Source organism: Pezoporus occidentalis, unplaced genomic scaffold (genome assembly GCF_034315485.1).
Source record: "Pezoporus occidentalis ecotype Australia unplaced genomic scaffold, CSIRO_AGI_Poc_V1 ctg108, whole genome shotgun sequence".
Lineage (NCBI taxonomy): Eukaryota > Metazoa > Chordata > Aves > Psittaciformes > Psittacidae > Pezoporus > Pezoporus occidentalis.
The window spans coordinates 2114911-2139527 of NW_026912865.1; the positions used below are offsets into that span (position 1 = coordinate 2114911).

Consider the following 24617-nt stretch of genomic DNA (forward strand, 5'->3'; position numbering starts at 1 on the left):
TTTTTCATGTTATATCACTGTATGCAGACATTTAATTAATTACATTTTGAATTGTTAAAAGATCAAGAATGCTGAGGAAACTTCGAGCGAAAAAAGAGGCTTATAAAAGGCAGAAGCAAGGATGGGCGGCCTGGGAAGAAGACAGGGATGCTGTCCAGGGAGGTAGGGACCAGGTTAGGAAAGCTAAGGACCAGTTAGAATTAAACTTGGCTAGGGATGTTAAAGATAATAGGAAGGGATTCTACAGCTACACTGCAAATAAAAGAGACTCGGGACAATGTGGGCTCTCTCTGGAAGCTAACAGGAGAACTGGCTACCCTGGATTTGGAGAAGGCTGAGGTTCTTAAAGACTTCTTTGCCTCAGTCTTCACTGGCAAAGCCTCTGACCACACCACCCAAGTCTTGGAAGGCAGACACAGGGACTGTGAGAATGAAGACCTTGGGCCCACCGTAGGAGAGGATCTGGTTTGAGATCATCTTAAAAACCTGAACGTGCGCAAGACCATGGGACCTGATGAAATCCATCAGGTCCTGAAGGAGCTGGTGAATGAAGTTGCTAAGCCACTGTTCATCATATCTGAAAAATCATGGCAGTCAGGTGAAGTTCCTGATGACTGGAAAAAAGGGAAATATAACCCCCATTTTCAAGAAGGGGAAAACAGATGACCCAGGGAATTACAGACCAGTCAGTCTCACCTCTGTGCCTGGCAAAATCTTCGAGCAGATTCTCCTGGAAGGCGTGCTAAGGCACATGACAAACAAGCCACATAGTGACAGCCAGCATGGCTTCACTAAGGGGAAATCCTGCCTGACCCATCTGGTGGCCTTCTATGAGGGGGCTATGGAACTGATGGACAGGGGCAGAGCAGTTGATGTCATCTACCTGGAATTGTGCAAAGCGTTCAACACTGTCCCACACAACATCCTTGTCTCTAAATTGGAGAGACATCAGTTTGATGGAAGGACCACTTGGTGGATAAAGAACTGGCTGGATGCCGCACACAGAGAGTTGTGGTCAATGGCTCAATGTTCGGCTGGAGACCAGTAACGAGTGGTGTCCCTCAGGGATCAGTGTTGGGACCGGTCTTGTTTAACATCTTCATCACTGACATGGACAGTGGGATTGAGTGCACCCTCAGCAAGTTTGCCGATGATACCAAGCTGTGTGGTTCGGTTGATAACGCTGGAGGGAAGGAATGCCATCCAGAGGGACCTTGACATGCTTGTGAGGTGGGCTGATGCCAACCTCATGAAGTTTAACTGTGCCAAATGTAAGGTCCTACACCAGGGTTGGAGAAATCCCAGGCAAGCTATAGGCTGGGCAGAGAAGAGATTCAGAGCAGCCCTGTGGAGAAGGACTTGGGCGTGTTGGTCAATGACAAAATGAACATGAGCTGGCTTCAGTGTGTGCTCACAGCCCAGAAAGACAACTGTATCCTGCCCTGCATCAAAAGCAGCATGACCAGCAGGTTGAAGGAGGTGATCCTGCCCCTCTACTCTGCTCTCGTGAGACCTCACCTGGAGTATTGTGTGCAGTTCTGGTGTCCTCAACATAAAAAGGACATGGAACTGTTGGAACAAGTCCAGAGGAGGGCCACGAGGATGATCAGGGGACTGGAGCACCTCCCAAATGAAGACAGGCTGAGAAAGTTGGGGCTGTTCAGCCTGGAGAAGAGAAGGCTGTGTGAAGACCTCATAACAGCCTTCCAGTATCCGAAGGGGTCCTATAGGGATGCTGGGGAGGGACTCTTCACTAGGGACTGTAGCAAAAGGACCAGGGTAACGGGTTCAAACTTAAACAGGGGAAGTTTAGACTGGATATAAGGAAGAAGTTCTTTACTGCAAGGGTGGTGAGGCACTGGAATGGGATGCCCAAAGATGCCGTGAATGCTCCATCCTTGGTGGCATTCAAGGCCAGGTTGGACAGAGCCTTGGGTGACATGGTTTAGTGTGAGGTGTCCCTGCCCATGGCAGGGGGGTTGGAACTAGATGATCTTAAGGTCCTTTCCAACCCTAACTATTCTATGATTCTATTCTAAGCAAGTTGTCAGCAGAACTAGGACTTGGGAGAACAGCACAACAGAGCAAATCAAAGTACACGAAAGACTGAACATCACATTCTCTACCTTATGATTCTTGCTTGAACTTGGAAAACAATTTCTGTTGTGAAACAGTAGATTTTAGAAACAACTCTTATTTTCTTCTGGAAAACAGCGGGGATCATATGATGAACTCATCCATGGCTCTCACTTGAACTCAGATAAGGCTACAGTGTTATAATTCAGAGATTGGAAAAATATTCACTGAAATTCTGAAATTTTCAATTATTCGTTGAAAGCATATAGAATAGTATCTAAAAAGTGTGTAAATCATCATTTTAAATGCTCCTTCCCATTTGCTATGACAGACAAATCAGTAACAGGCAAGTTAAAATATTATTAAATATCTTGTATCAAAATTGTATTGCCAGAAATATAGCAAAGTTTGCTGAGAATCTTTGCATACAGCAGTTAAAAAAAAAAAATCTAATCCAGAACATATTAGAAGAGCAACTATAATGCCCTGTATTATTCCTTTCAATATACCAAAATTAATTAGTGGCATGGTAAAAAATGAATTCATGATACACATTTAAGAGGGAGCACCCCCTAAGCCTTTTCCATTTGATATAAAGTTATCACTAATGTTATCACACATACTGATTGCTTTATTCATTTTTTTCTCAATGCATCTATAAGATAGTAAACTTATTGGACTAAGAGGAAGGGAAATTGGCATTGCCAAAATCAGTGCTTTTCAACTTTTAACTTCTAATTTCCAGTCTCAGTAAGAATCTCCAAAATCTGCACAAATTACACTTTAAAAATGTAAATCAAAACAAATACTTTTAATTAAATGAAGTAAATGTGGCCAGAGAACCCTAATACTCTTTGCTCACTACATATCATTATTTTTATATATCATTATTATATCAACACTTTATTTTTAAAGATGAGCTTTCCAATGTCTGCAATTCTATCATGAGGCAGATGATGGGTGAACAGGCACTATCAATAGTGACACTACCAGTTCCAACAAAACTCTTTCTTGGGGCAGTTGAGTATCACATCAAGGAAGAAAGGTTCTTCTGATCTATGACTTTTTAATACAGAGTAAACTTTTAACAAACCACTCAAAGAAATTTCATTTATGAAGAAGTTACTGTCTTGTCAGATACCATATGGGGTTAATATCTTCCTTTTCTCTGGAAGACAACTGACGAAAAAGGTTAGCTACATGAAGTACCAAATGCTTAGACATAGTGCCAAAAATTTTTCAATTTTGATTAAAAAATATTTTCCAATCATTTATATTTATTTTCTGCAACATAATATTCTTTGGATGGAATTATTAAAACAGCAAGATATTTTTTCTATCTAAGTTCATCTGTTTCATATGACAAAGAAAAAAAAAAGCCAAAAAAAGCGCCAATTCTTGGCATTAGGTCTTTCTAGAGACTTCATAGATGAATATAAATAAGTGAAAATCATGCTATGACGACTATGGATAAAATAGTCTTCTATATTCCATTAAAAAAAATCAGATTTAAAAAATGCTAAATTGGATTTTTTACTGTGTGTCTAGCTATATACTATGTACTATCATTTGTGAGGGAAATACTACATGAGGCAGAAACCACGGTGTCTGAACTGCACTATCTGAAGAGCAGATAGCCTGAAATAATTGCCAGCACTCCAAAATTTGTGTACAATGTGCAAAAAGTAACACTAGTTGTTTCACAATTGGAATTTCACTCCCACAGATTTTATAGTATTTTTCCAGTTCTGTTGCAATAACTTTAACAATTTGGATCACTGGACGTACTTACTAAACCAAGTAAAGAACATTATTTTGGTGTACCTCTTGGCATCTGGCTAGCATCTGTTGTTTATTTAGGAAGTTCACATAAAATTTTATATGAAACCACTCTTTCTATTGTTCAAAATATTTAGTATTGATCCATTTCCCACACATGGTAGACTCTGAATTCAGAGTGTAACAAAGTGCTTGCTCTGAGATGCAAGCCATGAATAAAACTATTCATATCAGGAATCTCAATGCAATCTAATAAATAGAGTATTTAATAATTCCCTAAATATTGGCCTCCTGATTCTGCATCATAGTGAAATTGACTGTATTTTGCGTGTCGCTGCTGCATGCACATATGCTGCCTGTTGGTGAGGGAGTACTGGTACAAGAAAGCCAGGCCACCAAATGATAGTGAGGGAGTGCAGAATCCTTGAAGGGGGAACTAAAGCAAATTCCAAACATCAGTGCAGAAACTGTACTCAAAATGGCAATTATTCTGTTCACACAGCTGCAGCAACAAGTATGTCAAGCATCAAGTTAAAGCAGGATACCTGCCATGTTGGTTGATAATTTTAAGAATTTTTTTCATCTTAAAATACTACAATACAGAAACAGATTATTATAGTATTCTGAACAAAGAATAAAACCACAAAACAGATGAAACCTTTAAATATCATTAACACAATCAAATCCTTGAAGTGTTTTGCTATCTAAGTTTGTTATCAGAGATGTCAATATCAGAAAGAGCATGGTGACTGACAGAATATGTCAATCTCAGAAAGCTGCTTCAGCCTGTACAATACATGCTCAAAGTTGGGGCAGACTAAAAGGGAGATGAGCAGTATTTCTTGTATCCACGCAACCATTATTATACTATTCACACATACTACCCATTGCCACATCATCATTAACAGACTACCGCAATAAGGAAAAAGTTGCAATCAGGTTACATGAAGAGGACTGAATATCCCTGCTGATTACAAATGACAGCTGATTTTTTTCAGTCAGGCCTGCACTTAGAAAATGCACTAACTCAGAAGACAAGTGAACACTCCTTGGAAGAAGGAGGGTCAAACTCAGTGCTATTTTCTTCACATCCCATATGCAAGCAAATCAACACAGTCTAATTAAGTGTTTCCCTTGATCTATCAACACATACCTTCACTATGCCATTGTAAATATTCCTCAAAAATAGATAAGCACATACCTACTGTATCATTAACTTGACACTGAGTTAAAAGGTGCCCACCAGGTATTACACAGCACAGTCAACTGAACCACACACCTGCAGGCACTGAGACATCCATATGCTGATGCTGGCTTTGAAACTAATTCTGTTGGTCTACTACGGGAAAACGAGATCTAACATAGAAGCATAGGGGTTTAAATGTGTTCTGTTTGACAGCAGTCTCAAGTATTCTTGTTTCCTCAAGAACCACATTCAGCTGAATTTCTACTAACCATCATCAAAGTTCCTAATAAAATAACACTGGTATATTAGATACTCATGAGTAAGTAAAAATTAATTTCAAGCAGATCACTTCATAATTCTCTTTCATTGACACCATTATGGTCTTGGACGTGTGGGAAGTTTTGGTTATCAGCTTCACTTACCAGTCTGGGTCTCTGCTTTTGGCATACCTTCCAAAAAAAATAGCTTTTCTGTTCCTTTTATCCTCCCCTCTTTGAACATACTGTTTTCACCATTGTGAGCCCTCTTTTAATTTGCTCCAGCAACAACACAAGGAAAGACCACCTTGGACAATGAGTCCTGTCTTCTGCAAAAGACATTAAGTCTGGCAGGGTCTCAAGAAAAGCTATTTAACCACAGACCATCAAATGCTCTTGGCCCCCATGCCTTTCAGTCCACAACAAACTTAAAAGCCAGTAGTGAACTGCTACAGCCATAGCTAAAATATGCCAGAGGAAAAAAGTGGGAGACACTAAAGACAATCCTTGACGTCTTCAATTCCCTGCTATTGCAGGATCATAATTAGATTCAATTTTCAAATATTCCTCGTTAACAGACCATGTCCATGTTACAGGAAACACCCATGAGTCTTCGCTATTCTTGTTTGAGGGAAATTCCTTCCTGACCTCAAATCTGGACATGGGATGAACACCAAGAGCATGTCCATGACGTTTTTAATCAAGACCTTTTTAAACCACTGAGGGTTAGACCAAGCTTTGAAGTATAACATTTTTTTGCTGTTCTCCACTGACAGCTGACTCCACCATAGCCTAATTCAAACCAGGAAAGTTTGTAAATTTTTTTCTAATTTCATGCCAAGCAAACAGCTTTTAAAGAACTGCCCACACCCCCATTCTAGTTTTTAAAGTATTAAACAAAGCACTCCAAGCCAGGTGGAAAAAGAATTCTACACACTACTTAAAGTCATCCTTTAACATCAGTGCCCAATCAACTGGTGCTTCATAAGCTTACTAAGTGATGGTGCAAAACGTACCAACCAAATACTATCTCATCTTAAACACAGGTAACGCTTTCCAGTTATCATGCTAGCCATATTAGGAGACAAATTATCAGTATGCTAACAGAGGCCATTAATTATATAATGAATTACATGCAGTGCTGTGATGCATATAAAACCCCAACAATTTGGAGAACTGAATTAAAAGGGCAATATACAGCTTTTAGGAACCAGCAAATTCCTAGACATTGACTTGGGAAGCTATGTCCAGGGTATTTATTATAACTTCCATATTCTGTAAAGAAGCTTAAACATACACGTTTGTGGTTTTTTTTGATACTAGAAGTTTGCTATTTCAAAGTAAATTGTTTTCCAGCTGCTCACCACTATACATCAATATAATGTTATAAGCCATCACTTTTCATGGTATAATGATGATAATACATCTGAAATTCTTTGATTAAACCACTTGAGTAATGGCAAAAAGATCGGACCTTTCTAAACATAAAAATACAATGAATCAACATGTCATCTAAAGAAATGGCACAAACGTCATTTAATGCGATCACATCAAACACTATCCATCATTCATCTGTAAATCCACTTCATTATATCTAATACAACCTTCAAGTACTAACAATCAACCTTAGAAAAAAAACAGTCTTTTAGCAGCAATCTATCACATGACAAATAAAAGTATCTACAGCTTGGGTGGAAAGTAAGAATTGAATTTCTTTTGGATCAAAATTTAAACTTATTTTCAGTTTGGGAAATTTAAAAACAGTATGTTCTTGATTTAACTAACAGATATATAACAGAACTCATTCTGAAGAAGGGGAGAGGTAGAGGTGACTTGACTTACCTTACGTTTTTTAATTTCTGGTTGGTAAATCTATTCTTCCAAGAGCAGCCCTTTCAGAAAATTACAATTTCAGTTCCCCTCCTCCTAAAAAGTGAGATAACTTCTGACATCTTTACAAAGACACTGTTACTATTTTGACAACAATTTTGTATTCTGAGCTGAATAAAAAAAACCTGTATGATGAAAATGTAACAAATATCACATCCTGATGGAAAGCAGCATTCACATCCTTCTTGGAACTAGACAACGAAACTAAGTCATATTAATACTGGATAAATATTTAATACCATTAAGAAAGATTAGTAACACTATGACATTGCTATTTTCGAAAAAACTACTCACAAAATGGTCACTAAAATAATTTTGCTAAGAAAAAGTGATATGTACATGTTATAAAACATTACAAACAGGCAATTTTTCAGCACTGAATCTATTTTTCACTCAATTAAAAAACCTGGCCGTAATCTGAATACTCTTCTATAGGTTTATGTTCCCTAAAGGCACCATCACCAGGAAAAAAATTATAAAATTACCCTATATTAATCCAACAAATACATAAGATGACATAAAACAAGAAAATCATATCTTTAGAACTGCAGGGAAATGTATATGCCTTGGAAACCATTTGGGTGAAAGGATACAAGTTTTGGTATAATGGTATTAACGATTTCAATGCACGGCTTGCATTTATAGCTGTTGCACGAACCATAATAGGAAGAACTTTTCCATTCACAATAGCACCATCAAAGAGTGGACCAAAAAATGGAACCTGAACAAAAAATTAAGAAATTCAATATAAAGCAAGATCTTAGCTATAACAATTAGCAATCAACATTAACAATAGAGCACTCAAATATATCTTTTTTTCCCCTTCTCATTGCTAGATAATCAGACCAGTTATTGTGCTCCATGACAGACCTTTTCTCTTGTGGAAATATACAGCCATATAACTGCTTGATAACCTTGGTAACAGATAACACAGCATTTGAAGAAAATTAAGCAACCATTTGAATGCTATGTCTCATCAAAGCTAATTTCCAACATTTGCTGCCAAAATCCTAGGAACAGTCATACATACGATGTTTATGAGGTTGAAAGGCTAAATGACAATATTGTAGGTGGTAGTAAGCAAAAGGAATAATTACTCACATTTTTAAGTAATATTTATCATGGCTTTAGATAGAACATGTGCGTAAGGACCAACTCAGTGTGCAACTGCCATACAATTACTGGTGGACATACCCTCACCTTCCATTTTCTTTTATTCTTCTACCTGTTCTTCTTCCTTTCTATGGTATCCATAGAAATGGATTGTAAGCCCTTTACAGGAGAAATCTGTGGTGAAAGTTCAGCCTCTTTGAACCCTAAGTGGAAGGCCTTATTTGTGAGATCAGCAGAAAACCTTGATGTTTATTATAGGTAGCACCCAAACAGTTTACAGAACAGATGGATCTTATGTTTTGGCAATAATTTCTCTCTGATCAAGCATAACTGTCTAGTTAAAAAAACCACAAAAGAAACCAAAACAAAACCCTCTATTAAATATCTTAATTTCCTGTATGTGTGAATAAAGTTCTGCAGTTGCTAGCATAAGGCATGTGAAGAAGAGCAACGTTTGTGTATCAGGTCAGCAAAGGGAGCAGAGTGTACACTAAATATTCTTCCTGATCAGATGAAACCAATGCTGCAAAGGGATTTTAGATCCCGGTATTATTTTCTCCATCAGTCATTTAACATAGTTTTGAGAACACTAAAATCTGATAGAAGTTACATCTTCTTTCATATACAAGGACCTCTTCTTGGACTAACAACAATACCTGCTCTTAGTTTTCTTTTCCTTTTTAACCTGCACATTTCCAATAATAACAACTCTTTATATTTAAAATAGTAAAAGCAATATTAAAACTATACATAACCAGCAATAACAAGACGATGTACTGTGTATCATTTCATGCCTATTGACAGATAAAGGCCGTCATCCTATAGGGGAACCCTATTTCTGCCATACCTCATTTATTACTATTACTGTTTCTAGAAAGAATATTTGAAGTATAGACATTTATGGCAAGTGGCTTCACACACAGAATGTATGCAGGTCAAACCCTCCTGACTACTTTTACTCAGTCAGTATTTGCTACCCTAAACCACTGTTTTAAGAACATGGTCAGTACAGACATTTGAGGAACAGTCATTAGAAAAAGTGCTCATATGCCTAAGAGCTGAATGGCCTTGCTTTGCCTAATTAAACTCCAAATTTTTGTGTGGAGTCAAGGAGAAAGGGAAAACTAGCTTTCAGAAGAAAATATGACATGGAGATGGATAAACTGGAGCAGACTATTATTTAACCACCACAGTCAGGTATCAAATTTGATAAAAAAGTTTGCCAAGTTTATCTTAATATTTAAATGATTATGCAGAATATTCTAGCTTTGTTTCCAGTTTATGATGTTAGCAGATACGCTTGACAGGATCAGGCCTTTACAATTTCAAGTTACTGGTTTTACTATGAATTGTGCGCTTCCTCTTCCTTCTACCATCACTGCAACTGTCAATGTTAAAGACACATCACCTTGTTGGATCTATGTATTACAGCAAAAACTCAGATTATGAACAAAATTCAGTTGATATTAAATATACAAATGAAATGTGAAAGAAAAAGAACCAAAACCACCTTACCTCAGGCTTTTTCATGATCTGGATACTGAACATATGGTTTTTCATGGGATAGATAACTATAAGAACATCACCAAATTCTGTTGGAATTATTCCTCTTCTGTAATCCCGAGTATGCTCTGACCAGACGATGTGTACTTCATCATTTCCTAAATGTCTTAGCTGGAAAAGTAGGGATAAAACCCCATCAGTTTGAATATATTCTATAGCTAAACAGCTATACTAAATGCTTGCACTTCAAAAGAACAAACCCACTAAAAAGAAATGAAGAAAAATGAATAAAATAACCAATTTACACTATAGTTCTCTTACAATTTCCATGACAGTATTAGTTTACAGTATTGGTTTGTGCTACAGATTTTTATACATTGGTGCCAGTGTCTATTTAAATTAACACATATGTCAATTATCTGGTTTTCTACTGAATGTTAAAATTTTGTTGATATTATTCTCAAAAATGCAGAGTGATTAATCTTATTTATTAGAATGCTTTCAAGATTGCCATCAGAAACAGGCAGTAAATTACTGAATTATATATGAACTTTTAAAGTATATGAATGAATTTGTTTAAAAGCTGCATATCCAAGCAGTCTTTAACGACATCATTTTAATTCCAAGCTGCCTACTACTACAAAAAAAAAAAAAAGAAAAAAAAACCAACCAACCAACCAACAAAAAACACCCCACTCCTGAAAAATCCCAAATAGTTCTTGACTTGGCTCATAATGGCCAAATGGATTTCTCAAAATGCATGCTGTACCCTCAGTTGTAATCATATAACCAGATTAAGGAGTATCTTGAACTCCTTGGAATTATCTGCACTAAAGCTCCAAAATGCTCCTTCTGCTAAACATTACCATCTGATAAACAAATGTTAACATCATGGAGAGAGGCTTTCCATATACTGATCAAATATATTCAGATTATTAAATGTGAGTTTCTTTCCAGTAAACGCTATTTCTGAAAATTCAAGTTGGAATCACATTTTTTTTCCTCCTTGTGCATCACCAGTTATAGCTGACAGTTGTCTTTACCCACAGTTATCACTTTGTTTGCCCAGCTTTAGATAGGTAGAATTTGTTGAACAATTGCCTTGATAGTATTCAAAGGACAGCACTGTGAACAGGTAACATGCAGACACTAACCTGAGCGCTTACAAGAAATTATTGTATATAAAAAGGCAACAATTTTCTGAACTCATTTACAGAATGTAACTGCACTTTAAATAACAGCAAAACAAACATGCAGTCATGAGAAAAATGTCATTGCAAGTATTCACTTGTTTAGATTACAAAACCTCCTGGAATGCTATCTCTGCCTTATCTGAAAGCTTACACAGGTCGTCCAGCAGCAGACTTAAACAAACAAACAAAAAAAAAAACAAAAAAGAAACAGGAAAAAAAGAAGCTACCTCTTCTCTGCTAGCTTGAAATTGTATGAGACAGAAAAACAAGGTGCTGGACTGGGCAAAGGATAGATAGCATCAATACCCTAAATCTTGTCTGATGCTCAACAAGTCATTTGTTTTGCCTGGACCAGATAACAGATACATCTAATCTACAATGACTGCAGCTCTTTCAAAGTGAGTTGTTCTTGCCTCTTTTGTAGATGGCTGAATTACTTTGAACAACACTTAGTTAGGGATGATCTTGTGCCAACTGTAAATGCAGCCCACAAAAGAATTGGTTAGAACAACTTTCACTACGCAGAGTTTTATTTGACTGGACTAGAACAAAACCAGGCAGCAACCTGAATGACTGATGTGCAATACACAAACACCAGCTGCAGAAACCTTGGATGACACCCAACAATGACAAACATCATAAAAGACAACCAACTGTGGAATTGTTCTGAGGGCCTGAACCTTTCACACTTTCAGTGGTGAAGTGACAGTCAAACTATCTGTTGAAATGTGACCATGTTGCTGTCTCTCCTTTAGGTTTCAATGAGCAGAGGTGGATGAAGGTAGGACAGCTCTCCTGCAAGCAAAGCAAACATTTGGAGAATCCATTATTTACTGTACTTGTTACACCACAGGAGAGCCAGAGCCTGACCTCTTTTAGCTGGATTCTTCATGTCTTTGTACTGAATTGGAAGCATCCTAGAATTCATGTCCTGAACACAAGTGCGACAAAAATACTGAGCTACAATCACCTCTGCTTAGTAAAACCTAAAAGGGGGACAGCAGTGTGGTTTCCCAAGAAGTTGTGTCCTCAATGTTCTCTAGAAGAATCAGATTTAGTGCACACAGAATGAACAAATGCTGAGACTGAAATCTGTATCACTGGCTACTCAAAACTCACCACCAGCTGTGTAAAACTACATCTTCACACTGATTTCCTGACCTTGTCTTCTTAAATTTACAACTTCCTATGTGCCTACAGTAAGCGAAACACAGTGCAAAACCTTATTAGAGATGTAAAGCACATCAATAATATAAATAATAAAAAGCTCTAAAATAATGTTATACTTCAAGTAACCTGTAATACGCTATAGCTGAAACACCTGGAACTATAGGTTACACACCAGTATTCTAAAATGCTAAATACTGCATAAAATGCAGGTCAAACTGCTCTAGAGAGTTTATTATCTAAGTATAAGGCAAAACACAAAATTGAGAGGGACAAATGCAAAGGAACTGTAAAAAGGCATTAAAGCTTAGAAGAATATCTTTTATGGCAGCACTCTTCAAGAATGAAAGTGTCAAGGCCAGAGAAAGGAAGGTTCAGCAATCAAAACAACAGTTTAGTATATAATGGGTTAATTTTAACTGTGTGTATGGAAAGCCTATGTTGCAAGAAATACTGGGTAGAAAAAAAGAACAGTCTTAAGAACAATGTAAGAATCCTGAAAGTGGGCCAAATTAAAGATGATTTTAGGTTATGGGTACAAGTGACAGGCACAATGGTTGTATTATCCGTGGTGATCCAGAAAGGTGGCAATGAGAGAGATTAAGAGCTCTGCTTTAGCCATTTTAAACCTGAGCTGTCGGGAAGACAGCCCTGAGGAGATGTCAGAGACAAACAGATTTTTTTTAGGCTTGCTTTGAAACTCTACTCTGTTAAAACAAATATATAAAAATGACCGACTGTTAGGTTACCTGAAATTTCAAATTTAACTCAAAATACTTTAAAATATTCTTACTGTATAGCCATCACCATGTGTCAGCTCTCCTAATACGTTTATGTTAACTGAATACAAAAGAAATGTGAAATAAATATAACCAGGAGGGATGATCAAATCTAATTTTGATACATTAGTGTCATATGCTGTACATGTTACAATAGCAGCCAGACTTAATACTAAGCTGCAGGCTATACTGAAATTTCCAAATGGCAGATTGTTCTAAGTGATACCAAGTATAATTGAAGTAATAAACGATAGTAAAAGCAAAGCATGCTGTCAGGAAGAATTTAAGTATTTACTTTTTAAAATTAAATGAGTTAGGTTTGGAAAGCCAAGACAAGTGAAATAATGCAGGGCTCAATTTACAGAAAATTCCTTTTATTTATCTTACATTAACCCTTGAACTCTTGCCAAAATTACTGTAATTTCTAATACCTACTTACCTAAAGGAGGGAGAAAAAAGGCTATTACGTTTTCTTATGATACAACAGCTAGCCCCAACTTTTTTTCTTCAAAATGAAAGTGTTTATTATAAAAAGAATGGAAGGAGCAGAAACATCTGAAGTAATGGCTTAATGCAGCTACTCTCGCCCATTAAATGTAAGCAGCGCTGCTGCCTACAGCATACATACCCTCTAGTTGAATTTACCACACAACTTTGCGCCTATAACTATGGTGTGTTTGTTCTGGGCTTTTTTTGGGTTGTTTTTTTTTGTTTGTTGGTTGTTTTTTTTTGGTGTGTTTTTTTTTTTTTGTGTGGTTTGGTTTGTGTGTGTGTGTGTTGTGTTGTTTCTGCTTTTGTTTTTTTAAAGCAATACATTTATGTAATTGTAACTCCAAATAAAGTTGTACTACTAATTTACATCTATAAACCTTCCAGTACCAAATACCTGTTAATACCACAATAAAAAAACAAAAAAGCTATAAATACTGGGAGCTATAAAACTTTCATATGGTTAGGAAAATTATCACACATAACCTAGGATCATGAATTAGTATTCCAATCATTAACCACATTACTACTTTTTATTTACATATCTTGTGTGTAACATTCTCACCTACAACTCCTCCACTGCTTCATCAGGCTAAGGAAGGAAGCGCTAGACGGGTGATAAGCTGTAGAGGCACATACATGAGCTTTCTCACTCTGTGAACTGAGTCTTCACAGTCTCATTTAATCCTGATTATATTCTTTGCAAGTTTATTCTTGTAAGGGTAGTGTAACTACTTCTTACTCTGACATTCAATTCTGAGAAAAACAAAATGGACTGCATTATCAGCATTAAATTTGAATTTACTATTTGCAAATTAAATACCTATTTCATATATGTATTTCAATGCTATGTTCCTTTACACATTCAGAAATTTTTTATCTGTTCTCTGTGAATTCATGGCTTCTCTTGCTCTTGTTCATATCTTCAGAAACAAATGCGTATGAGGTATCCAAGATGCTTAAAAGTTTTATTGACTACTCTGTAAGACTGATGGAAAATAAGTTTAAAATTCGCTTAGCCTCCGAAACAGCAGAATCTTGATTTTGCAGTGGCTCGACTGGCAGGAAGAAGTTTTGTTTTAATTTAATTTAATTTCCATTTATAAGATGAACCTATCATGCACCTCTAGGCACATTTAAAATATAAAAAGCAGCAGCAGTTCTAAGCCAACTACTGCAATTTTGCTTGGTTTTCTCCTATTGAATGAAACAGACAAAGAAAGCACATGAAAGACCTGTAGAGATGCTCAAAACTCAACTTTCTCTGGAGGTCACAAACAGTGAATGCACTCAGAACAATTCACCTGTAACACACACAGCTCTCAAATGATTTTCAGGTCCCCTATAATGTGTGAGAGCTGGAAAGGATCTCAACACATTCCTTTTGCTCATGTGTTCGATCTAAGCAGCACCAGTAGTTGTACCACTAGTAAAAGAATTAAGACTGTTTTCCTATTCCTGTCTCCCTGATACCACTTGCTGGTTTCTCCTAAGATGAAAACTTGAGTTCATGCTTTTCTCACATTTGGGATGATTTGCATAGCCTCTCTCTCTGGTGCTGGTTCCTTAATGTCTAATGCTTCTTCTCATGCAGTTTTTACCTGTGGAGTAGGAACACTAAGAATCTCTCTCGTCCTTTACTTAGCCTATCCTCATAAAACATACATGAAATGAACACCTTGAAACACGTCTCTTACGAAATTTGATTGAAATGGGGCAAAAGGTGTGAGGGAAGGGAGGACAGACATAAAAGCAGACTCTCAAGCCTCCATTCATGGAGAAACCAGGCTTGAAAAGAACAAAAACTAATCACAGGAGAAGGAAAGTAAGTCACACAGAAATAAAGTGGCTTCATTATACAGTCCATCAGGAGCCGAGCTACAGATATAATCCCAATCTTTTGATACACTATGCATCCATATAGTAGATGGACACAGACCTCAAATATTCCAAATTACTGACAAAGAAGGAGAGAAGCAGGCCTGGGGCAAGCTGGAACAGTTAAAAAGTCCAGCTGATACCATTTTCACAAGCTGAATCAGAGGATGCCTGGACAGCACTGAACCTTGCCTGTCAGGAACAGATATAGATGATGTTCACGGCAGGGGGGTCAGAACTAGATGATCTTAAGGTCCTTTCCAACCCTAACTATTCTATGATTCTATGATTCTATGTAGATACAAGGTGCTCCCAGAATCAGACATCAGATCTTGCCTGTGTTCTGCTGAAGTCCACAGCATTTTCAAATTATTTATCATTAATTAAATTTCACTGTGACCTATCTTCCCCCTTAACAACACTTCTTAATGCTTGCATTCAAACAGATTATAAACAAATATCGTAAGGATAATTACAAGCCGTGTTTTATCAAAAAAGTTCCTTTTAAAAAATGCAGAAGCCAATAAACTTAGAAAAAATATATACACACTGTTCTTCTATACTAGAGCAATAGCAACAGTATTGTTTTAAAGTTAGTTATTTTTGCTGTAGAACCAATTTTATAAATCATTCTACAACCTAAGTATTATCCTTACTCTATTTCAGGAAATAAAGAACAGAAAGGGCCCAGTACTACAGACATAGAAAACCACCCATTTTTTAGAAAACACTCCCCCTCAAATAAACAAACCACTAAACCAAACAACCTAAGATGCAACAGTGAGAAGTCAGAATTCATAGGCAGTCTATAGTAATAATGATAACTATAATATTTTTTCTTCAAGTTGAACACAAAGAACAAAAAAGTCATTAATAATTGAAGCTTGCCAGAGGCATGGCTATTTCTCTTTTTACTAACTGTCTACTGTCTAATTTAATTACAAGTATTAAGCTCCATGCTAAGGTCAACCAGCTTCAGTTCCTCCAATATTACACTTCAACCAGTGCTCATTAACGTGTCTACTGAACGGATTAGCACATCTGAAGATGTATGTATGCAGGACAGGGGACAGTCTAATGATAGCCAATTGTTCATTTATAATAGGACACATGTTCGAGACTGTAACTTACTATCACTAATGTGGAATTTATTAAATTCTAAAAAAAAAAAAAAAATGCCAATACAGCAAACCATTTTTTCTTAATGTGCCTATGAGAGATCATATCACTTCTGAGCGTCTGTGCCTGCTCTGAGACAAAACACCCTATCTACAATTAACATTGCTGAATTCTTTATATTTTAAACTTTTTTTAAAAGGTAAAATTATGTTAATAGCCATCATGTGGCTCCTGCTTGAATAAAAAGTCACGTTAGAAAGTACTCACCACATATTTACTAATCGGCATTTAAAGTCTGGAAGTACTAAAAACATCACTCAGATGTAATGCTTTTTCTTCTGCACAGACCATTACCTCCCTGTAGTTTTCATCACTATACATGTGATCCTGACAATAGTGATCCTGACAACAGTTGCAATGATGGCAAAGATCACCAGTATCGCAAAATTAGAGATTAGCAGGTAAAAGTGTTTTATAACAGTAAATAAATTATAAAATTATATTTTATGATTTTTCAGAAAAAGTTAGTTTTCTTTGACTCTTATTTTCTCTAGGATTATTATAAAAAGAAAACCTGTTATTCAGAATCACCTACCTTTTTTGTTAAAGAGTCATCTGAATCAGAAGGCATTCTTGTTGACACATGGAACATTACTTCTACTGTTGAGGTAGCAAAATATGGAGTGGTCAATCCAGTGCTTTTGTTTTTTTGCAGTCCTCCCATGAAGCCCCAATGGTTTGTGAGATTTACCTAGAAATAAAACACAGAAAGCATTAGGGGAAGGGGAAAAAAAAAAAAAAAAAAATCAGATGATAAATGCATTCTCTATACTTTAAAATGTGCTTTCAACCATATTTTTTAAAGTGAAGTTACTTTTCACAACAGTACAGTTAGGTTTTTCCAGAAGAGCTCAGACTTGCCAACTAGACTGGACATCTACTGGAGTGCAGGGGCATTCTATATTCCACTGTCACCACAGATGCTGCTGGGAAGATGAGGGTAAAGAAAAGAAAAGGCCGTGTAAATGAGTATTTACTGCATTATTCCCTGACCAGTTGCTTACATGTGCTTTTTTAACTTTTTAAAATTCTCCGTTACTACATCAGCCTTGATCTAAGCTCTGAAAAAATTCCTGAGAGGCAAAAATTTTACATCATCTTGTTACCTTCCATATGTTTTTTCTTGAGAAATATTCTTTCTTTGAATATGAAAAAAATTACAGGAAACTAAGTGATAATTCATAACTAAGTTTATAAGTCTTAGTTCTATGGGAAATATTTTGACCCTCAAATAAATAAGCACACTTAATGTGCTATTTCACATTTAAAACTGCCTAAGGAACGTTGAATCTCAGATGTGAATACATTTAATCTCTGCCCATATGGGATATATATCTGCTTTTCTGTTAGTGAAAGATTCAGAATTTAATGCTAAGAGGTTAAAATACTAGATGTTTGTCCTGGTTCCAGCTGAGACGGAGTTAATTTTCTTCCTAGTAGCTGGCGCAGTGCTGTGTTTTGGCTTCAGTCTGAGAATACTACTGGTAACACACCAGTGTTTCAGTTGTTGCTTAACAGCACTTATCCTGATCAAGGAATTTTCAGTGTCTCATGCTCTGCTCGTAAGGAGGGGAACAGTAGGAAGGACGGACAGGACACCTGACCCAAACTAACTAAAGTGGTATTCCATATCACAGCACGTCATGCCTAGTATATAAACTGGGGGGAGCTGGCCGGGAAAGGGCTGATCGCTGCTCGGGGATGGGCTGGGTATCAGTCAGCAGGTATTGAGCAATTGCATTGCGTATCACTTGTGTTTCTTAGGTTTTATTCCTCTCTCTCTTTTCCCTATTCTTATTATTTATTAACATTATAATTGTTATCTTTATTTCAATTAAACTGTTCTTATCTTGAGCCACAGGTTTTACCTTTTTCTGATTCTCTTCCCCGTTCCATGGCGGGTGAGGGGATGAAGGGAAGAGAGAAGTGAGCAAGTGGCTGTGTGGTATTTAGTTGCCGGCTGGGGTTAAACCATGGCAATGTCTTATCATGGAATATTAATTCAAATTAGTAACACTTTATATTAACACTTTATTAGTAACTATACCTAATAAAGGCTAAGGGAATTAACCCATGAAAGAAGGATATTCGAAGACACTAATACGTTGGGTTTTATTTCTCCTGAAGAATCAGGAATGTGGAAGATAAACATCTATGTTCATGACAGCAGACTTCTAGCACTTTTTCTGTTCCTATGGAAAATTCAGAACCATTATCCACACAGCTAATCTAGTAGTGCTCTTGTACACCTAATGATTAACAAAAAGAAAGAAATAAAAGAATGAGTAAGATTGACACTCATGTGGACACTCCTGATGAATGCCAAGTCACGAGAGGAACAAAAAACCTGCTGTTTCTTATGCAGCCAGCCAGGAGCAGAAGTGATTCCTAAACTTCTGTGGGACTGCGCGAAGCTGAACTTTATAATGGAAGTTAATTCTGTGCAGTCAGAAAGAAAGGATGCTAAAAAAGGAAATCCTCGTAGGTGTATCAAACTAGTGACTAAAGAGCTGCAGGCCCATACAGATGATAGGGTACATAACTGTGTGAACAATTACATGTCTGCAGTAGAAGGCAGGAAAAAGGGAGCATGACAGAAGCTGACTGTCTGTACTTTCTGGATTCCCAAATTTGAGCAAAGCTCAAACTTCAGTGGATGTAACACTTAACCAGCTTACAAGGAAATCAAGATGTCTCCTACTCAGTCCATGAAAGCCTAGTACAGGACTGTAGATTAAAGAATCATCTCTGCCTACACAAACTTTCTTAAATTCAAAGAGCTTAAAATTAAATAGCTAGTTTTGCTAATGCAATTAAAACCAGAATTCTTCTCTACATCTTACTTGCAAACCAGTGTATTTCAGTACTTGTGAGTAATGCTAAAGAACCAAAGACTCATCCCTAAAGGGATCTGTAAATTTCTCTGTAAACAAACTTAGGATAAAAATATTTTAATACCTCCCAGCCAAGACCAGCTACAAAATCCTCATAGGCTTGACTTCCCCCAGTATTCGTAAGAATGGAGTGTTTATCTTCTTGTCCCTCAGCAACATAAAACACTGCAATCTTGTGTGTCTCTCGGCTGTAAAACAGAGAACGATTACTGCATGACAGTGCCTTTACTAATATGAAACCAAAATATGCAAACAGTACAAACAGTACACAAAGAGCATGGCTTTTAAAACACCAAAAAATATAGTGGAAGTAAAGTACAACTATATGGCTTCTTTTTTAATACCTTCTACATTTCCACATTCCCAGCCCAGCCTTTTCTAGAGTCTAAAGTTTCGCTATACATGAACAGCATTTACCTCTTTTATCAGTTCTAAGATGTAGGAAGGTACTGGCAATGCCAATTACCAATGGAATACCTGGGCTTCTGAAATGAGCAAAACCTGTAAAACAGGTAGTATTGACAGTGCACTGTCCATTAACAGTGCCTTGTGTATGCTGGAGCAAATGCATCTTATGCAACTGAACAAAGGATCTATTAGTACTATAGCAATGTCTTTCATCAAGCTTGCTCTTGGACACTGCAGCAACCAAACGTGGTTTCTCACTTCTAAAACCTCCACTGGATTTTATTTCAACTTTTACAAAAACAATTCAAAGGTTTTAATTCTGTGCTACAATGCCAACTAGAATTCCGTGTCTTCAAACACTAAAAGCATTGGAAAACAGCTAAAGAATTAGCCAAAGCTTAACATGCAGAGACTTCAATTTGTCCAAGTTTTAAAACTATTCCAACTTATGCATACAAGTGTTCATAATTTTAAGTTCTTTGAAGTTTGTTCTGTCTCATGATATTTTACTTGTATAGTTTTACTCTACAAATAATACCAATGTAACTTCAATACAATAGCAGTAACTACTACAGAGCAAAATACAAGAATAATTTATGAAACTATTTTAAAAATCAGTTCAACTCTTACACCTGTGCAATTAGAACCATTTAAGTACAAGCAAACTTAAATAAGTAGGCAGCCATTGAAAGAATTTACCATTGTCTTGAGTCCAAATTTCTGAGTTCTCGAAGTAACTTTTCATTTTTCTTCAGGAGATGAAAGCTCCTTCTAAATAGAGAAATTTATAACTATTATATCACCTGTTCACCAATGGATACAGAACAGCACAAGAATGATAAAAGAACATTTCCAGGTCCATTCAAGAACAATTGGCAAATGCTTTTGCCTTTTCAATAGTACTTCCTTATATAAAATATTAAGACATCTTTTAAAAATATATACAAGCAATTTTTTTTTTTTTTTTACTCCAGGAAATCTCCATTACAGTCCCAAGTACAACCTTTACTTCTTTCTACTTTCCTCTCTTAACCTATTGGATCTATCTGCAATCAATCCCTTCTCTCAGAACTCCCTTTGACACATATAAGCTGCATGCTTTACTAGGCCATAATATAGATGCTTACTGACAAAAGACACTCCCATAACCTACTGTCCTAGGGAGTTAGTGCATTAAACACGGAGCTTTTGCTATTCTGAATTTCAGAAGAGAGCAGAACATAAACTCCCTAGTCACCCATCCAGCTGTAACAATTTAAAGAAAAAAAAACCCAATATGTTAGAGCAAGAAAGGCACTTTTCATTTCTTTTAAACTGCGCTTACGATGTTTCCCAGAAAACACAGTGGAATGAGTTTAAAAACAGTACTGTTCAAAACCAGACTGCCTTGAGCAATTAAAGACACAAATAAGGGTTATAATACCAGAATTTTGTCCCATTCCAGTGATACGTCCAGTGACATACATTATTTTTGGTTTACTTCCCTTCATAGTATGAAAATACAAAATTTGACAGCTATGGCCAAAAAAAAAAAATTTTTTCAGAAAGACCCTTGAATTCTAGGATGCCAATATCTGTACATACCCTCATGTATATGCAGACATACACCCACCTACACCCCCCCAAAAATAATGTCAGCAGAGACTTTACTTTTGTAACTGAACATGGCTTGTCTCCTGTTGTTCTAAACAATACCTAAACACTGCCAATGTTGAAATAAATAGTAAAAGATGCATCTTTTTCATTAGCTAACACAGATTCAATGCTTTGAGGGGGCACACAAGCATGCTTTTAGCAGGCAAAGCAGCAAGACACTGTCCAGCAACACAACAGCTGAGAATATCATGCTTTTCAGAGTCTCACTCTGGCACAGAAGGGTAATGATTTTTACAGGCACATACATGGGTAGCAAAGAAAGCAAAAAGATGCCTTCTTCACCCATCATAGTAACTCTTAGTACAGTTGGTGAAAGGATAATTAGAAAAGATATTACTCTTTAATTCATCTTCCAACACTGTTCTAAGGAAAGAATGTAAATGGCAATAAAGGCAACAGGTTCCTCCTTTCTGCCTCTCTAAATGACAGGCTGAAATACGGAAGAAAACTGCCATTTTCCCCTTAGTTGCATATCCTCTCTTCTCTTTTGTTGGCTGGCCTGAAGTATTTTTGGCTTAACCTACTCCATGATCAACTATTACTACATGCTAAGAATAGCGCAATTCCTTAAGAGAATTTTCTTGAATTGAGAGTCTTTTCTTTTTACCTTTTATCCCAAGAATTCATTCCCAGTATACTGAGAAGTAACCTGCAGTAGTAAAATGCTGACTGGGGCTTTTGTGAGGTTGGCTCATCTTGCTCCATAGCCCTCATATTTAAATCATTGAAATGCTTTTCAACAAACTCCCTCTCTTCTGTGTGCTGTTTCAGAATTGCATTAATGACATCATTCTCCTGCTTCTCTGAGATGCAGACTGGTTGAGGAGCAGGAATGTTGAGTGAGACACCAGTTCTCTGTAAGCATTCAGGGCTTGTAACACCTAAATACTGTAGGAGTTCATCAAGGGCATCTTCTTCATCCCTAATTGTATCCCATGTTGGCACAGTGTCTCTAAATTTCCTTTTCACTTGGAGTGTAATTCCATCCCTTGCAGATACATCCTCCACATGCTCAAAAGATGAAAGAGCATCTTCTACTTTATCTTGTTGAGATAATGAAAGTGCAAAAGACGTTGGTTGTGAAGATCCACATAAAGATGATGGTCCATACAGAATGGCTGAATCCCATGAGTATTTGCCAGATAGATCACGTACTATAATTCTAACATTTGAATTAGCAGATGCAAGTCCAGCAGACAGTCCTCCCCCAGGCATGTCATCTTCTGCTTGGATTTGTATGCAGGACACCAGGGATGTATTGTTTAACACAAAGAATTGAAGATTTGGGTTCTCAAAAAGTTCAGGAGAAAGTTCAGGACTTTCACTGTAGGGATTGTCGTTGTTTTCACACACTTGACTAGTTAGCATAGCAGGACCTCCACTCATAGGATAGTGGCCTAAGTGATTGACTAGATGTGTTATCACAGTACGAGCAGCAACAGAAATTAATCCTTGTTGCATGTGAGTTTTCACTGTGAGAGAAAGAACATAGGTTTTAAAAGGAGAGTTCAGAAAACAACACTGAGATTCACATATTTCTTTTGATTTCCTCTTCTTCGTGAGTTTTAAACAAATGATAAGCACTGCAAGGTTAGTCCAGCTCAGTAATAGAAAATATGTATTTTGATCAACACTGGTCTCATATAAATAGCATGAAAAGCCATCAGATAGTTAAAGAAGCATCCTCATTATTTTACAGCCCAGAATACCTCTTCTACCACAGCTTTTTAATCATCATAGTTCTTCTGAAATATGTGATTTCATAACCTAGTGAAAATAAATCTTAAATTGCTGATGAAGTAGAGAACGTAATTGTGTTGCAAGAAGTCCATTTTCAACTGCAATGGATTTTTATATTTATACACATCATTACATTGAGAAGGACAAAGGAACAAAGATGTACAAAGCCTCTAATCCATCTTAATTTCCCTGGGGAGCCCATAGCTGTAGGTTAGGTTGAGAATAATACTGGATGATTTTAAAGTACCAAATCAAAGAGCAGGCTACCTATACTGAACACAATCTAACAGCAGCTTAATATTCACAAAGCAAATCTCATGCCCCAACTCCATTTTAAGAAGTTTCAGGCTGGAAAAACTTGGAGGGAGAAAGAGAAGTTAATCGTGCCTATCTTACGTGACATTCATCTTGTGAGATGCACTGGTATTTCAATATAGTGTTGCCACCTCCTTCTCTGTTGCGTACTTTCCATGTGCATGCAAATCTAAATTCACAGAAGTAATTTCTTAATGTTTATACCACACTCTTGCTAACTCGGTAATTATTTGGTTTTGGATTCTTCTATGAAATCCACTCTACATTACCGATGAAGTAGAGAGGTGGTCAGAGTGACTGTCGGTCAGGCTGCCCTCAACTAGATCAGGATACCCACTGAAGAACTCATACACAAAAGTATTACACTGCAGAATATCACAGGTAGGAAACAAAAGAGGATTAACATGGCAAAGCACACATTTCTGCAGCCTTTCTCTTGTAACAGGACCTGGATGCCCCAATTTTGGGATTAATAAGGGAAAGATAAATCAAGATTGCATTCCTCAGGATTATATCATATATTTTAAACGATATTAAATGTTGCAAACTGCTGCACACACTTCCCACTTCTTTCTCACTGAAAATCCATCAAACTAGAATGTCCTGAACCATGTTACTTTTTCATTCATTTACTGAGAAAATGCAACCTTTCGGACATGTAAGCATGGTATAACTATCTCATCTCCCTTTATATTGTGTGTTTATACACAATAAAAACCCATGCTTCTTCTTTTTGCCACGTAAGGCATCTGAACTGTTTTATCTGGAAAAATAAAGGCAAATTTCTAACACATACTGACTGTCATAATATATCTTTAGTTTTTGAAGCACAGGATGCATTCTGCATCTGCAAACACCAAACCATTTATATTTGCCTTTTTTTTTCCCCAGACAAGGTTCGGGTAAAGCATGTAGGAGACATTTGGGATTCTGGCTCTTCTCTACCTTTAGGGAGCACTAGATCTGAACTACAAAAAGAGAATAATTTCATCCAGTTAACATTTGGCTAAATCAACTAACTGGCAAAATCAAGTTCATTTTTATACTATTCCAAACTCAGATAAATGCAAATATTTTAATGAAATAAGGTCTTGAAAACTAATAAAAACAAATTC

General features: G+C 36.7%; 1 protein-coding gene across 3 annotated transcripts in view; it reads right to left on the reverse strand.

The window, feature by feature from the left end:
* Positions 1-24617, reverse strand: part of RALGAPA1 (Ral GTPase activating protein catalytic subunit alpha 1) — a 131108-nt gene that overhangs the window by 25359 nt on the left and 81132 nt on the right. For all 3 annotated transcript variants that reach the window (XM_062623404.1, XM_062623417.1, XM_062623408.1), the window contains 6 exons: positions 22055-22919; positions 20491-20562; positions 19448-19571; positions 17025-17180; positions 9817-9975; positions 7782-7909 (listed from right to left, as the gene is read on the reverse strand). In XM_062623404.1, coding sequence (XP_062479388.1) covers positions 7782-7909; positions 9817-9975; positions 17025-17180; positions 19448-19571; positions 20491-20562; positions 22055-22919 — 1504 coding nt within the window. The remainder of the gene's footprint in view (positions 1-7781; positions 7910-9816; positions 9976-17024; positions 17181-19447; positions 19572-20490; positions 20563-22054; positions 22920-24617) is intronic.